The sequence below is a fragment of the Amphiprion ocellaris genome, chromosome 16, assembly GCF_022539595.1.
Source record: "Amphiprion ocellaris isolate individual 3 ecotype Okinawa chromosome 16, ASM2253959v1, whole genome shotgun sequence".
Taxonomy (NCBI): Eukaryota; Metazoa; Chordata; class Actinopteri; family Pomacentridae; genus Amphiprion; species Amphiprion ocellaris.
Window position 1 is genome coordinate 28,905,519 of NC_072781.1, and position 13,439 is coordinate 28,918,957.

The window sequence follows — 13,439 nt, forward strand, 5'->3', positions numbered from 1 at the left end:
TGAGAGGCAGCAGAGACTGTGGTGAGTTCAGGTAAAAGACAGCGCTGAGGTGTGTGTGGTTGTCAGAGGTTTAAGTGACACCAAGTGGAGCGCTGTCTGAGTGTGTTGAAGTGGAACAAAAAGGAAACTCAGACGGACGGATGGACGGACACATGGACGAAAACGCTACAGAGAGAGAGAGAGAGAGTGTGTGTTTGTGTTTAATCCAGCAAGACAAAAAGCTGATGTCTTTGCTTTGTAAAAGGCTGAAAACTGATCCAGTTATCCACTGCACAATTTGATCCGGGTCGAGCGGGCTGACTGCGCACACACTCGGTCGGTTCTGTAGAATCATCATCAGATTGTGTTTCAGCAACAGTGCAACAACAGCTCTGCTTAAACAGCACCGAGACACACATAACCCAACCTTCATGTGCACAAACACAAAGCAGCTGCTGCCTGATGTGTTCAGTTGATTCAGTTGATTCAGCGACGGTCGATGATGTTTCATCACTCAGAATATTAAAACAGATTTAAGTAGCGCTTGCTGATTATTAAGGGAAACTATAACTTTCTAGTCCTTTAAATTGGTCATTGTGCAAGAACCTTGGAGTGTTTTAAAAACCAGCGAAATCCAAGCAGTTTCTCGGTGTCTCTACTCCATTTAAACACAGCCTGCAGTTCAACTGACTGAATTTTTGTGCCCGTTAGTCACAGCTAAGTTATTAATGGATTCTCAGTTTTCGTAAACAACAGAGAATTTGTTGTTTTTATTTACATAATCTTGTTGGTGCAAATGCTGATTTTTTTAGAGAATCTTTGAAAGAGACAAATAGAATTAAGTGATTTTAGTGATAATATATAATTAATAATATAATTACTTTAAGCTTGGATTTAGTTAAGTTTGCAGACAGAACTGTTGTTATTACAGGATTAATTTTGCCCCATTTCTGAATGAAACCATGTAGAATACAGTCAAGTGATTTTGATGAAAGATCAATATTTTACACTTATGTTTTGGCTGATGGAACTTCGCGGAACACAGAACACATTCAAGGACTGTGGGAAAGTTGAAAATCTGACAAGTCCATCTGTTTTGACAGCTCTGATTAAGCAATGTAATTTTTTGCAAATTCTTTAAAAAAGAGGTCTTTCAAACTTGCCAGCAGGGTCAGAGGGTTCAATAAAACATCCTTCCTGACAACTAGGCTGCAGCTTTTATCACACAACTTGGTGGAGGAAGGAATTTCTGTTTTCGTCATTGTTTTCTATAGTAACAAAGGAACATACTCTACATAAACCCATAGGGAATAAACACTAGCTTTCATTGCTATGGAGCGTTCAAAGGGACTCAGAATTAGAAGCATCGGGTAAACCATGGGTGTCAAACATGCGGCCTGCAGGCCAAAACGGCCCACCAGATGGTTCATTTTGGCCCGCGGGACAACTTTACACAGTGTAAAAATTACAGAGAACACATTAACTGTAAAGTGTAAACTTGTAAAACTGTAAATTTTAAATAATTTATAGACCTTGACAAGTTGTTTTGATCATAAAGTAAAATACTGTATCATTCAGTTCCAGACAGCGGTGACTGAATGTTTTGTGCTTTTGTAGATAATCTGTGATCTGGCAGTTGCAATGCACACGTAAATGATAAACTGAGGCACAATACTGTTGAAATTGAGCTAGTTTTTCATAAGAAATTTCAGGGTGCTCATAATGTTTTGTAAAAAGATAATTCATTTAACGTGAACATTTTCAGTACGTACTTTTTTGAACTAAAACAAAGGGGAAAAGTAGGAGTTGTGGTGGTTTATAGGTCATTATGCTGTGATGGTGCGGCCCTCTTGAGATCAAACTGGGCTGTATGTGGTCCCTGAATCAAGATGAGTTTGACATGTCTGGTATAAACGCTATAGGTGAGCTTGTTCTGGTTGCAGCTAACTGGGACATGTGACAAAACTGACCTTTTTGTTTCAGCTTTTCCTATTAAGGCTAACCACCATGCCTGTTGTTAAAAGGCAGTTTTAAGCAACCCAGTTTTGCATTAACAGTCAGTTTCAGTCTGCATTTTTTTCTATTCCACTTCACAAATCTTTCCTAGAGAGCAGATGTAAATACTGTCTCCTCTCAGCAACATTCACAGCCAGTGAGACGGAAAAGAAAGAATTCATACAGAGACACACATATATAGTGCAATCAGATCCTATGTGCTCTTAACTAATGCACACATTCAGGAAATGAGATCAGGAACACTGAGTCTGGATAAGCAGCGGCCTGATTATCTCTTTCGACAGCTTCATAGGTCGACCATGGGTTAACCGCCTCCCCGCATCCAGTAAAGCATGCATGGAGTCCATACCGCCCTGTGTGTGTGTGTGTGTGTGTGTGTGTGTGTGTGTGTGTGTGTGTGTGTGCGCGTGCGTGCGTGTGTGTTTGCAAACAGGCCGACAGCCGGGTGGAGTACATGGGACCTGATTGCAGGGTTGTGTGTGTTTGCGTACATGCCTGCACAGTATGTACATATGAGGCTTTGTGTGCATCACTTGCTCCAGAACATGATATTCAAAGGGAGGCCAACAGGGACATGTGTGTGTGCGTATGTGTGCGTCTTACGCTTCATTAAAACCACAGGCGGAAATGCACTTGGAGCGTTGGATGTACACACTGGATGTACAATTTCAACTGACCGACATGCACAAGATAGAAAAAAAATAACAACATAAGCTGCAGCAAATCTGAAGTTTTGGAGCTTAAAAAGAGGCACTTTTTAGGAACAAGCATGATCCCCGTTAGTTCTGAATATTTTGGTAATTTGTGCACAAATAAAACATATAAATGCATCAGAAGGTGCGAACCTGTGAGGAGAATGCCTGCGCGAGCGAGACTAATGAGGTGGAAGACAAACACAGCGCTTCACATCATCAGGGTCTATAGCCGACAGCGACCGACATAAAGAGATCTCATTGGCCCTGACACACATACACACATACACACATGGAGCTATACAAAGCCACACACGCTCGCAGTGATGGAAGTACGTAGACGGTGGTCAGACTGTCAGTGATTGACGACTGTGAGAGAATGAAAATAATGAGAATGAACCTCAGTCGGTCTGTTTAGATGCCTGCAGAGTCCTTCAACCACACATATTGTCCATAACTGTACAGTAGAAATACTGAGTACAATCTAAAGACTAGTTCCTCGTTATCAGATTTCCCGTGTTCACCCTCTGAACAGTTTCAGGGCTTTTTATTTTTTGCTCTCGTCACATTTTTACATACTGTGGGCTCATTTTTCACTGCAATATAAAGTCCTGCACCTCTATGGAAGCAGAACAACCCAGGCTAGAATTAAAAAGAACTCTCTGAAGTCTTTTCTGCCTCATATAACAAAGATAAAATAGAATAAATGATAAATAAGAAAAATTACGGTTGTTTATTTTTTTAAAATTTGAAAAGAAACCCCGTTTTCCAAGTATCTCCAAGTGCATACACTGCCTGTAGTTCAGCTGAAAACTCTCTAAATTTTTATCATGTGACTGCTGGTCACACCTGAGTCAGTCTTGCATTCACAGTTGAGCCAAGAACCGCAGAATTTTTTGTTTTTCACAGAAGTGTTGATTTTTGGCGAGTTTTTAAAAGAGACATGGAAATTTTTTTTTTAAAACTGTGATTTGAAATGATGATTTGGCCAATTTTCTAGACAAATCTGAGTTAAATGACCCATTAGAAAGTTAAAAATGAAACACCTTTTTCAGTTTTTACTGTTTCTGTATCCTATAGTGTAATTTTTGGCGTTTTTTTAGAAAGATAACATGCCTCTCAAACCTACCGGTGGGTTTTGGGATTCAGGGGGTTAAATGTTGAGTCACGTTTAAGTTATTGTGCATCACTTTACACATTTCTGTGCATCATAAATTGTAAACATGCAGATATTTCAGTGCTGCCTATCTTCTGAACTCAGCGACGTGAGTCCTGTATGCAGACATGCAGAGTGTTTCTGATCGGCGAGGCTCGTGTCGCCACCAACATTAAATCCTCTCAGGGATCCCATCAGAGAGGAAAATGCTGCCATGAAAGGAGCGACATGCAACCTTATCCCAGCCAGGCCGCTCTGCCTGCAAATACTGCAGCATAAGACGCGCACACACTCGGCGGTGGCGTCGGGTGTCGCGCAGACAGGAAGCAGAGAACAGAGGTATCGAACAAATGGGGGAAGGGGACACCGATGTCGATACTCGGCCCCTATGAGAACAGCAGCAGCAGACAGCGGCCGAGTCTCAATACTGTCGCTCAGATTCCTCCTCATGGATGAAGTCACCTCAGGATCTCAAACACAACTTTCACACATTCACACTGAAAGAAAACTACATAAACTACACATTACTAGCTTTAAAGTTGCTTACTGTTCATTTTCTGATTACGGTACGTCTTTTTTTGTTTTGCACACATTTTACTCAGGAAGTGCATTAAAATTTCGCTGAATTGCCGTCTTGTACTGCAGTAGATTGACAATAAAGCTTCTAATTCTAATCACTCTACACAATAACTCATGAATATTAAATGGGGTCATCCTTCAGAATATGTGCTGTTATTTTTGGGTTGTAAACTTTACTGATAACATTTGTTTACATTGCATAAAGGTAGACTCCCTAATGTTTCCTCCTGAAATACCAGCCGTAAACAAGTTGGCAAATTTAGGGATTTTGAGGTTAAACAGCAAAACCAAAGACTAGAACAGAATTCCTTTATCGTCACTGCACTGACAAGAAAATTCAGCAGCAATTTTGTGAGTGCATTCACAAAAGCTGACATTATTTTAAGTACAGTAGGAGATGTGCAAATATAAATAATCAAACAAAAAAATGTATGATAGTTTATTTGGTATATTAAGAAGTATATAAAGAGTAGTGTCACTGGTGTTGCATTTCTGGTTATTGCACATTGTTGAACATGTATGAATAAGTAACGACTTAAAGTAGTACAAAAATAACATACAAGGTTTGAGCGGTATTTAACGTGTAGGTTCAGTATATAAACACAAGGTGCATGAGGTAGTAGGTGAACAAAGTCTTGATATTTACAGATTCTGTAAATGTAACAATGAATAAATGAACAGTGAGAAGAATAAATTAAGTTAAATTGAGTTGAGAATGAAATTTGCGATTTTTTTTTAATCAAAACTGGACAATTCAGTTTGTTTTCTAGAATATCGAATAGGACAGGAGGCAGAAAAAGCAAACTAGTCACAGTTCACTCAGGTCCAAGTCGAATGGTTGGTCAATTCACTCCCATTCAATCAAACTGTTATTGCTTTCATATTAATGTAACATAAATAAAGAAATTCAACTTTAGTTTTTTATGATTTATGGCATTTTGTGCCATTCTGCACAGTTCTCCCTCATTCTTCATGGTTGTTTTGTTTCCATACAGAACTCTCGTCACTGAGTTCACAACAAGTAGCACTGAAATATCTGCATGTTTACAATTTATGATGCACAGAAACATGCAAAGTGACGCACAATAAACCACACATGACTCAACATTTAACCCCCTGAATCACAAAACCCATCTGCAGGTTTGAAAAACATGTTATCAATAAAATATTTACAGAAATACCCAACATATGGTAGTCAGAATATGGAGAAAAAAAAAGAAATATTGTTGGACTTTTAACCTCATGACGGGTCTTTAAACTCAGGTTTAACAAATTGAAGCTTAAAATCACGTTATTTAACTCAAAACTTTTTATTCTACGTGTCTCCCTTAAAAACACACCAAAAGTAATCAGTTTACACAAACCAGATTCTGTGAAAAACAAAAAAATCCTCATTTCTCGACATAACTGTGAACCCAAGACATAACTGTGAACCCAAGACTGTCTCAGCTGTGACCAGCAGTCTCAGCTGAGACAGTCAGTTTTCATTTGAACTGCAGGCAGCGTATGCACTCGCAGACACTTAGAAAATGGGTTTTCCTTTCAAATTTTGTAAAATAAACAACCATAGTTATTCGTGTTTACCATTTATTGTATTATATCTACTATATGCGGCAGAAAAGAGTATAGAGAGTTCTTTTTAATTCTAGTTAGGGTTGTTCTGCTTCCATAGAGGTGCAGGACTTTATATTGCAGTGAAAAATGAGCCCACTGTGAGTAAACATGTGACAGGAGCAAAAGAAAAAGTGGCTCATGAGGTGACCTACTGAATTTTTCCCAGGCAATGTAATTGTATTTAGCTATTTCTACTGTCAACTTTAAATGTAAGTTCTGTCGTGGCCCTCAAAGTGCTGTTCCCTGTAGATAAAGTTGAATCTGTTGGAGGTGTGTTTAATGTGAGTCCTAAATATCAGCTTGTCACAGATCAATGTCGGTGTTCAGCTCAGCTCAAGCAGAGAAGTGGTCCTAAGTGCTGCAGATACCACAAACTCACACTGATATTTATGGAAGCTACTGACAACCACTACTTCACGCATATCTCCTAAAACTTTAAACCTCAAACCTCTCAGTTATCAGTTTGTGTTAACACAGCAGGACTTGCACGCCGTGAAGAACATAAACTCTCCAGTGCAACGCTAACCACAGCAGGTAATAAGGAAATAATTCATAATCCACTGCAGGTGACAGCAAGTTGAGTAGTTCGATAAGCAATGAACAGGGCTAAACATCTAATTCTGTCATATTAAGTAACCTGGTTCACCTCACAGTTACTCTGTAAATAGCATTTAACAGGGCGAAACCTTGAAAGCAGGGGTTTCCGAACATGCAGCCCATGGGCTGAAAACGGCCCTCCAGAGGGTCCAGTCCAAGAGTAAAAATTACAGAGAAGACATTAACCACAAACTGTACATTTGTAAAATGTACAATTTGTTGTTCACAAGCTGTTCTGATCATAAAGTAAAATATTATATTGTGCATTGTTGTTTTGTTGTTCTGCATCTCCTTTCTGTAATATTTTGTCTTGTTTTTGTTGTGTTTTGTCTCTTTGTTGTCTGACCTTTGATGTTTGTCTCACGTTTTTGTCGTTTTGTGTTTCCTTTCTATCTCGCTTTTGTTTTTTGTCTTATTTTTGTCATTTTGTGTTTTGCTTTATTCACTGATTTTATGTCTCGTTTTTATTGTTTTTTGTCTCGCTTGTGTTGTCTATTATTTTTTTGTTGCTTTGTTTCTCGTTTTTGTAATTTTTTGTCTGGTTTGTGTCATCTGTGTAATTTCTTGTCTTGTTTTTGTCGTTTATCCATTGTTTTGTCGTTTTGTAATTTTTTTTGTCTATTTTTGTCTCTTTTTTGTTTCTCGCTTTTGTCGTTTTGTGTCTCCATTTTTGTCATTTTTGGTCTCCAATATGATCTGTGAGTTGTAATGTGTAAATGATAAACTGAGGCATAATGTTGTTGAAATTGAATTTATTTTTCTGAAGAAATTTCAGGTTGTTCATAATGTTTTGTTAAAAAAAAAAAGATAATTCCATAAATGTGAACATTTTCAGAACATACTTTTTTGCACTAAAACAAAGGGAAAATTTGGAGTTGTGGTTATTTATAAGTTGCTATGCTGTGATTTTACTGGTCTGGCTCACTTGAGAACAAATTGGGCTGAATGTGGCCCCTGAATAAAATAAGTCTGACACCCATGCTATAAAGTAATGAGTAACTTTGGTTCACTGTAAGTCAGGTTTTAGTTTAGTTTAGATTTTAGTTTGTGGCCATTTTTTGGACAGTGTTTCTATGAGCATCATCAGTAATAATAACAGCATCAAGTGCAATATCAGCATTTTCGACTGAAGGAAGAAACTGTGCAATATCTTTGTTTGCCAACATATAGACATGTGCAATATCATTATTTTCAAACCCAGATGAATCTGTTCAACATCTGAATTTCTACATGTGGAAGAATCTGTGCAGCATCAACATCATCATTTATTATTTCGTTTTATTTTTTACTGAAGTTCCCCACACTTTGCATTATCCCCTTCTGCTACTTTAACACTGCAAACTTCCCTGCTTCCCTGCTGTGGAGTCACTAACGGCTTATCTTGTCTTGCTGTCCTCTTCAAGTTTAATGCACAGTCTGTACTATTATTTTAAAATTATGTTTTCAGATCAAACAACATGATCACAGAGGAGCAGTTCAAGGACCGTCTGAAAGGCTGAAAGGCATAATTGTTGGCTGCAGTGGAGTCACGGATGCATTCTTGCAATTTTAACAGAATCTGGATGTTGCTAATGGTTACGTTTGTCTTATTTTTAAATAAGACGTAAAATATGGAGATTTTGCTTTAAAAAAAAAAAAAAAGTTCTGATTTTAAGGTTATATCTGTCAATTTGAGCTGTTTTATGCTTATTTTTGGTTATTTTCCCTGACAGGACCGTACGTCAGACATCACTTCTTCAGGGACTGTCAGGGAGCTGAAAATATAGTGTTTTTTTCTGTTTTTACAGTTTCTGGCACTGAGAAATGCTGTCATTTTTGCAATTTTTTAAAAGATAATATGCCTTTCAAACTTGCTGGTGGATTTTGGGGTTCAGTGGGTTGATCTAGATTTCTGTCATTTTAATTTAATTTAAAAAACAGCAACTTTATGCACCAATTACTACTTTATAAAGTGCTCCGCATGATTAAAGCAAAGGACAATCATTTCAAGAGGCACCAAACTTTAAAATCTCAAGTTGAAGCATTTTTTCCCTCTATAATAAATTGCAGTGTTGTCATAGTTTAGGCCACAATCATCCTCATTTTGAATACAGATTAAATAACACCCTGCAGGAGTCTGACCAAGACTTTATCAGACTCCTGCACATTGTCTTGATTAATAAAAATACTTTTAGTAGCGGCAAATGGAAGAAACGTTGCACTAATAAATGCTTTTTTGCAGGAGAATGATTGAAAAGTGCTCTCCAAACATTATTTAAATTTGCTACACTGGTGCAGCATTATTACAGATAAAATCCTGCTTAGTTATAAACTGAACTTGTGCTTCTCTCAGATGTTTTCTGACCAGCTCTGCTCTGCTGCTGTGGTCGGGTAGAAACAGAAACATGCCCGTCAATATGACAGATTTGCTCTCTGTGTTGTATCTCCGGAGGGTAAAAGCCGATGCTGTGAAGGACTCTGTTTCTCCAACGTGCCCTTTAAAGTGCCATATTTTGACTGAGGTGACCTGAACACACAAACATGCAGCAGCAGCAGCAGCAGCAGCAGCAGCAGCAGCAGCAGCAGCAGCAGCAGCAGCAGGAGGATCAGTGTGAACCCCCGTGGTGAGACAACACCGCTAACGTACTTCCTAAAGACGTGTGTGTTTTCGGCCATGGCGTGCACACAAACACACACACATGTTTCGCGTGTCCAGCCGTCAATCTGCGTTTACTGTGTGTCGACAGGTATCTGGGCCTGTTAGAGTCTCGCTGCGTGTTTCTTCTGCGTGCTGCTGTCAGTCCGAGTGTGTCAGTTTGCGTTGTTTGGTGTGTTTGTGTGTGTCTGTGTGTGCGTTTGCTCACCCATGCTGTTGGTGGAGCTGCACCACATCAGCAGACAGCCGGTACACAGCAGGTTCAGAGTCCCGAACAGCAGGATCCTCCACGACTGGAAACGACAACACATAAACAGAATATCCGTTAAACGACGTGGCTCAACCTCTGGGTCGAGGCCCAGCAGAGCGTCCGTCATACTGACACTTTTCATTTGTTGCACATAGTGTTGTTTTGTTGACAACAGGAATCAAGATCATGTCAATCCGGATTCGTATGGACAAATTTCTCTCCATTTAGCTCTTTATCGGGCCTACAAAAAGTACGCATAGCTCTTAGAACTTTTCCCAATTCAAAATAACCTTTTATTTTGAATTTGTGAGAAAAAGAACGGTTTTCTTACCTATTTGTGCAGATATTCGTTCATATTTATTACTTTCAATTCTTAGTGTATCTAAATTAAAACTGGTGTCACAGAGCAAACCAATATCAGAAAAGTATCACAACACTCAACTGGTAGAATTGATGATATTTCTCACTTTATTAGTACTGATACTTTCAAATATGCTCTTCTCTCATAAGTGTATAAGTTTTCCTCTATTATTGATTTTCAAACAATGAATCGTGCTTAACCTAATTCAGTTTTTCTGCCAAGAATTTACCAAAAAAGAAAAAGGCTTTTTCATGTCAAAATGAAAACAGATTTCTGCAAAGTGATGTGGATTAATTAAAAAATCTGAAACAAAACAGAATTGATTGCAGAAGTATTTACCCCCTTCGAGGCAATAATTAGGAGATAATCAACATTTAAATCACCTGCAAAGATTAGTCAGTATGTAAAAGTCAATCAGAAAAAAGGAAGAAAATTAATCAGCAACTGTTTTTGAATCTCTGAGCTTCAGTGTAAATAACAACCTTTGGACGCTGGAACAAAACAAGACATCTGAAGATGTTAAGGCTCCAACTAACAGACATTCTTAGTGTAACCGTCTGTTCTAAATAAATCAATAAGTTGTTTTGTTTATAAAGTACACAAAAATGGTGAAAAGTGTTGATCAGTGATTTTCTGATATTGTAAAGTGTCTTGGTGATATTATCTGTTAACACAAGGAGGTAAGAAACAAGAAGACGTATTTTTCCCTTCTAATCAGCCATCAGGACAATAATGAGCTCCTTTTCAAATCACACACCTACAATTTTTAATATCAACTTTCCATTTCATTCCTTTGAAACCCAAAACATGCTTGTGGGTTTCAAAGGAATGTTATGTTTTCCTTATAAATGCCAAAAATGATAGAGCCAGAAACTGTAAAAACATGAAGAATAGTCAAATTTTCAACTTTCCAGCAGTCCTTAAACTCATCATAAGAGATATTTCATCAAAATCCCTTTATTCTGTAGTCTCATTTTAAAAGTAAGCTTTTAAGATTCTGTAAAAATGAAAAATTCTGCTCTCCTAGGAGCCACCAAGGAGGCATCAGAGACTGAGTTGTCATGTGATAATTCAGTTACTCTTCCTCTGAAGTACAGAATGTAAGAGAAGAGACAAGTATGAGAACAAATTTAAAAATGTACACTACTGTTCAAAAGTTTGGGGTCACCCAGACAATTTCATGATTTCCATGAAGACTCGAACTCTTATTCCTGTGTTACCATAAAAGCACAAAGGTTTTCTAATCATCAATGAACCTTTCAACACCATTAGCTAACACAATGTAGCATTAGAACACAGGAGTGATGGTTGCTGGAAATGTTCCTCTGTACCTCTATGGAGATATTCCATTAAAAATCAGCTGTTTCCAGCTACAATAGTCATTTACCACATTAACAATGTCTAGACTTGATTTCTGATTCATTTAATGCTGTCTTCATTGAAAAAAATGCTTTTCTTTCAAAATAAGGGCATTTCTAAGTGAGCCCAAACTTTTGAACGGTAGTGTAAATGGGAAAATATCTTTAGGATGTGGAGCACCCATTTGTTCCAGTGTTGGTAAGACCTCTGGGCATGCTGACTTCACTTGTCTTTTTTTGGAAAGCAAATAAAAGAAATTCAACTTCTGCCATCTCTGTTAGGAGGATTAATGGCTTTATAGCTGTGTCACACAGGCCAGAAGAGATCTTTGACTTCCTTTTACTTCTAGTCATGGTTGTTCTGTTTCCATAGAGAGCAGGACCTTATACTGCAGTGAAAAATGAATGAGAAATGTGCCAGAAGCAAAGACAAACACGCAGAAACTGCTTCGGGTTCGGTGGGTTAAAGAGAAATTTGTCCAGGAGCCTAAACACAAATAACCGTGACGACGAGAAGCTCCTCCAGAACCAGTGATGCGTTAAACTGGGTTTCACAGCAGCTCCTCCTGAACAGGGTTTCCCCGGCTGTCAGTCAGCAGCTCTGGCAGGTGACCAGCCGCCGTCTGATCTAAATCCAGAGCTGCAGCTGACTGAGAGCTGCTGGGTGTTGGCTGCAGACAGAGCTTCCTGCCCGGAGGTCGACCCGCTCTGCAGAGGATTTGGGTGAATCCTCCGACCGAACACGTTCAGCTAGTCTGAATCAGTCCGTCGCAGAAACACCAGCCCAGGGAAAGGTCACATTCAGAGAGCAGGAGACCGGCTGGGAGCTGAGAAAGAGCAGCTCTAATCATCACTTATGTCTGTACAGTTTAGATATTTAACATCCTACCACTCTGAGTACCTCAATAAAGAATTTAGCAAAATGGAAGGACAGCAGCTGGCAGCGACTCTAAAGTACTGAGAATTAGCTATGAAGGAAGAGATTTGATAGTTTATTACTAATCATGCTCTGGAAATATAACATTAATACTTTTAAAGATAAACCAGAAAACTACTTTATTCAGTCTGTCTTGTGTCATGTTTTTTAAGTTGCTTTTTGCCCCAATTCTTTATTTTCAAAGGATAACAAAACTCAAGAACATTCAAACACAGTTTTTAACAAGGATTCAGCATGTAGAGCACATCTTGAATCTTTATCCTTTTTTTATTGTATAATTTCAAACAAAAATAACTACTTTACAAAGTCAACAGAGGGACGTACGTTGACAAAAGGGCTCAGAAACAGGGTGCTTGTATTGCTTTGTCCATTATGAGAGATAACAATTAATAAATGTTCCTTTTTTTAAACAAAGAAAGCCAGGCAGCATTTCATCCTTCCAGCTTTGTCAAAGAAAAGGACGCACAAATTTGTCATGTTCATTTCGTCAACAATTTCCTTTATTGTGTGGGAATCAGGTGCCACCCAGTGCTTGGCTATGCATTTTTTATCAGCAGATATTTTAAGTTGCTTTTATTCATTCTCATTATTGCTTATATTCAAGAAACTGTGCAATATCAACAGAATCGGTACAATATCAGTATTTTTTTACTCTGTTGTTCAACTGCTGCACTATTACTGTTCAACATCTATGTATTTCAACATATATAATAATCCTGTGCAATATATTATTATTTCCCATATTAAGAGCAATCGGTTCAATCAATTTTTACATATGGAAGAATTTGTATAATAAGAGCAGTACTTTTTAAAATTAAAGCTCATCTTATCTGTTTAATCCACTTTTACTTTATATACATTTTAAAGTTTAAATATGAACTACAGCACATATGCAGAAGCACAATGCAATCAGAAATATTTCTAAAGACAAACCAAAAAGTCATTTGCTCATTCTGACCTTTGTGTAGTATTTTAGAATTTTATCCTATTTTTTATATTTATTATTGTTATACAATCTGTTCAAAGATTCAAGTATATTCTCTTTGATTTATTGAAGAATTGCAGTATTGTTAAAATGTTCCACTATTACTATGCATATCAAAGTTTTTCTACATATAAAAATAATCCTGTGCAATATTTTGTTATTTCCCACATTAAGAGTAATCGGTTATATCTGAATTTCTACATCTGGAAGAATTTGTACAATATGAACAATCTTTATGTATATGTCTTGTTTATTTTAGATGTTTAATTTTTGCTGCTGT

The 13,439-nt window shown here is 37.8% G+C and overlaps 1 protein-coding gene across 1 annotated transcript in view; it reads right to left on the reverse strand.

The window, feature by feature from the left end:
• slc30a6 (solute carrier family 30 member 6) overlaps positions 1–13,439 on the reverse strand; it is a 94,378-nt gene that overhangs the window by 68,771 nt on the left and 12,168 nt on the right. Inside the window, exon 4 of the mRNA XM_023286775.3 lies at positions 9,477–9,561. Coding sequence (XP_023142543.2) covers positions 9,477–9,561 — 85 coding nt within the window. The remainder of the gene's footprint in view (positions 1–9,476; positions 9,562–13,439) is intronic.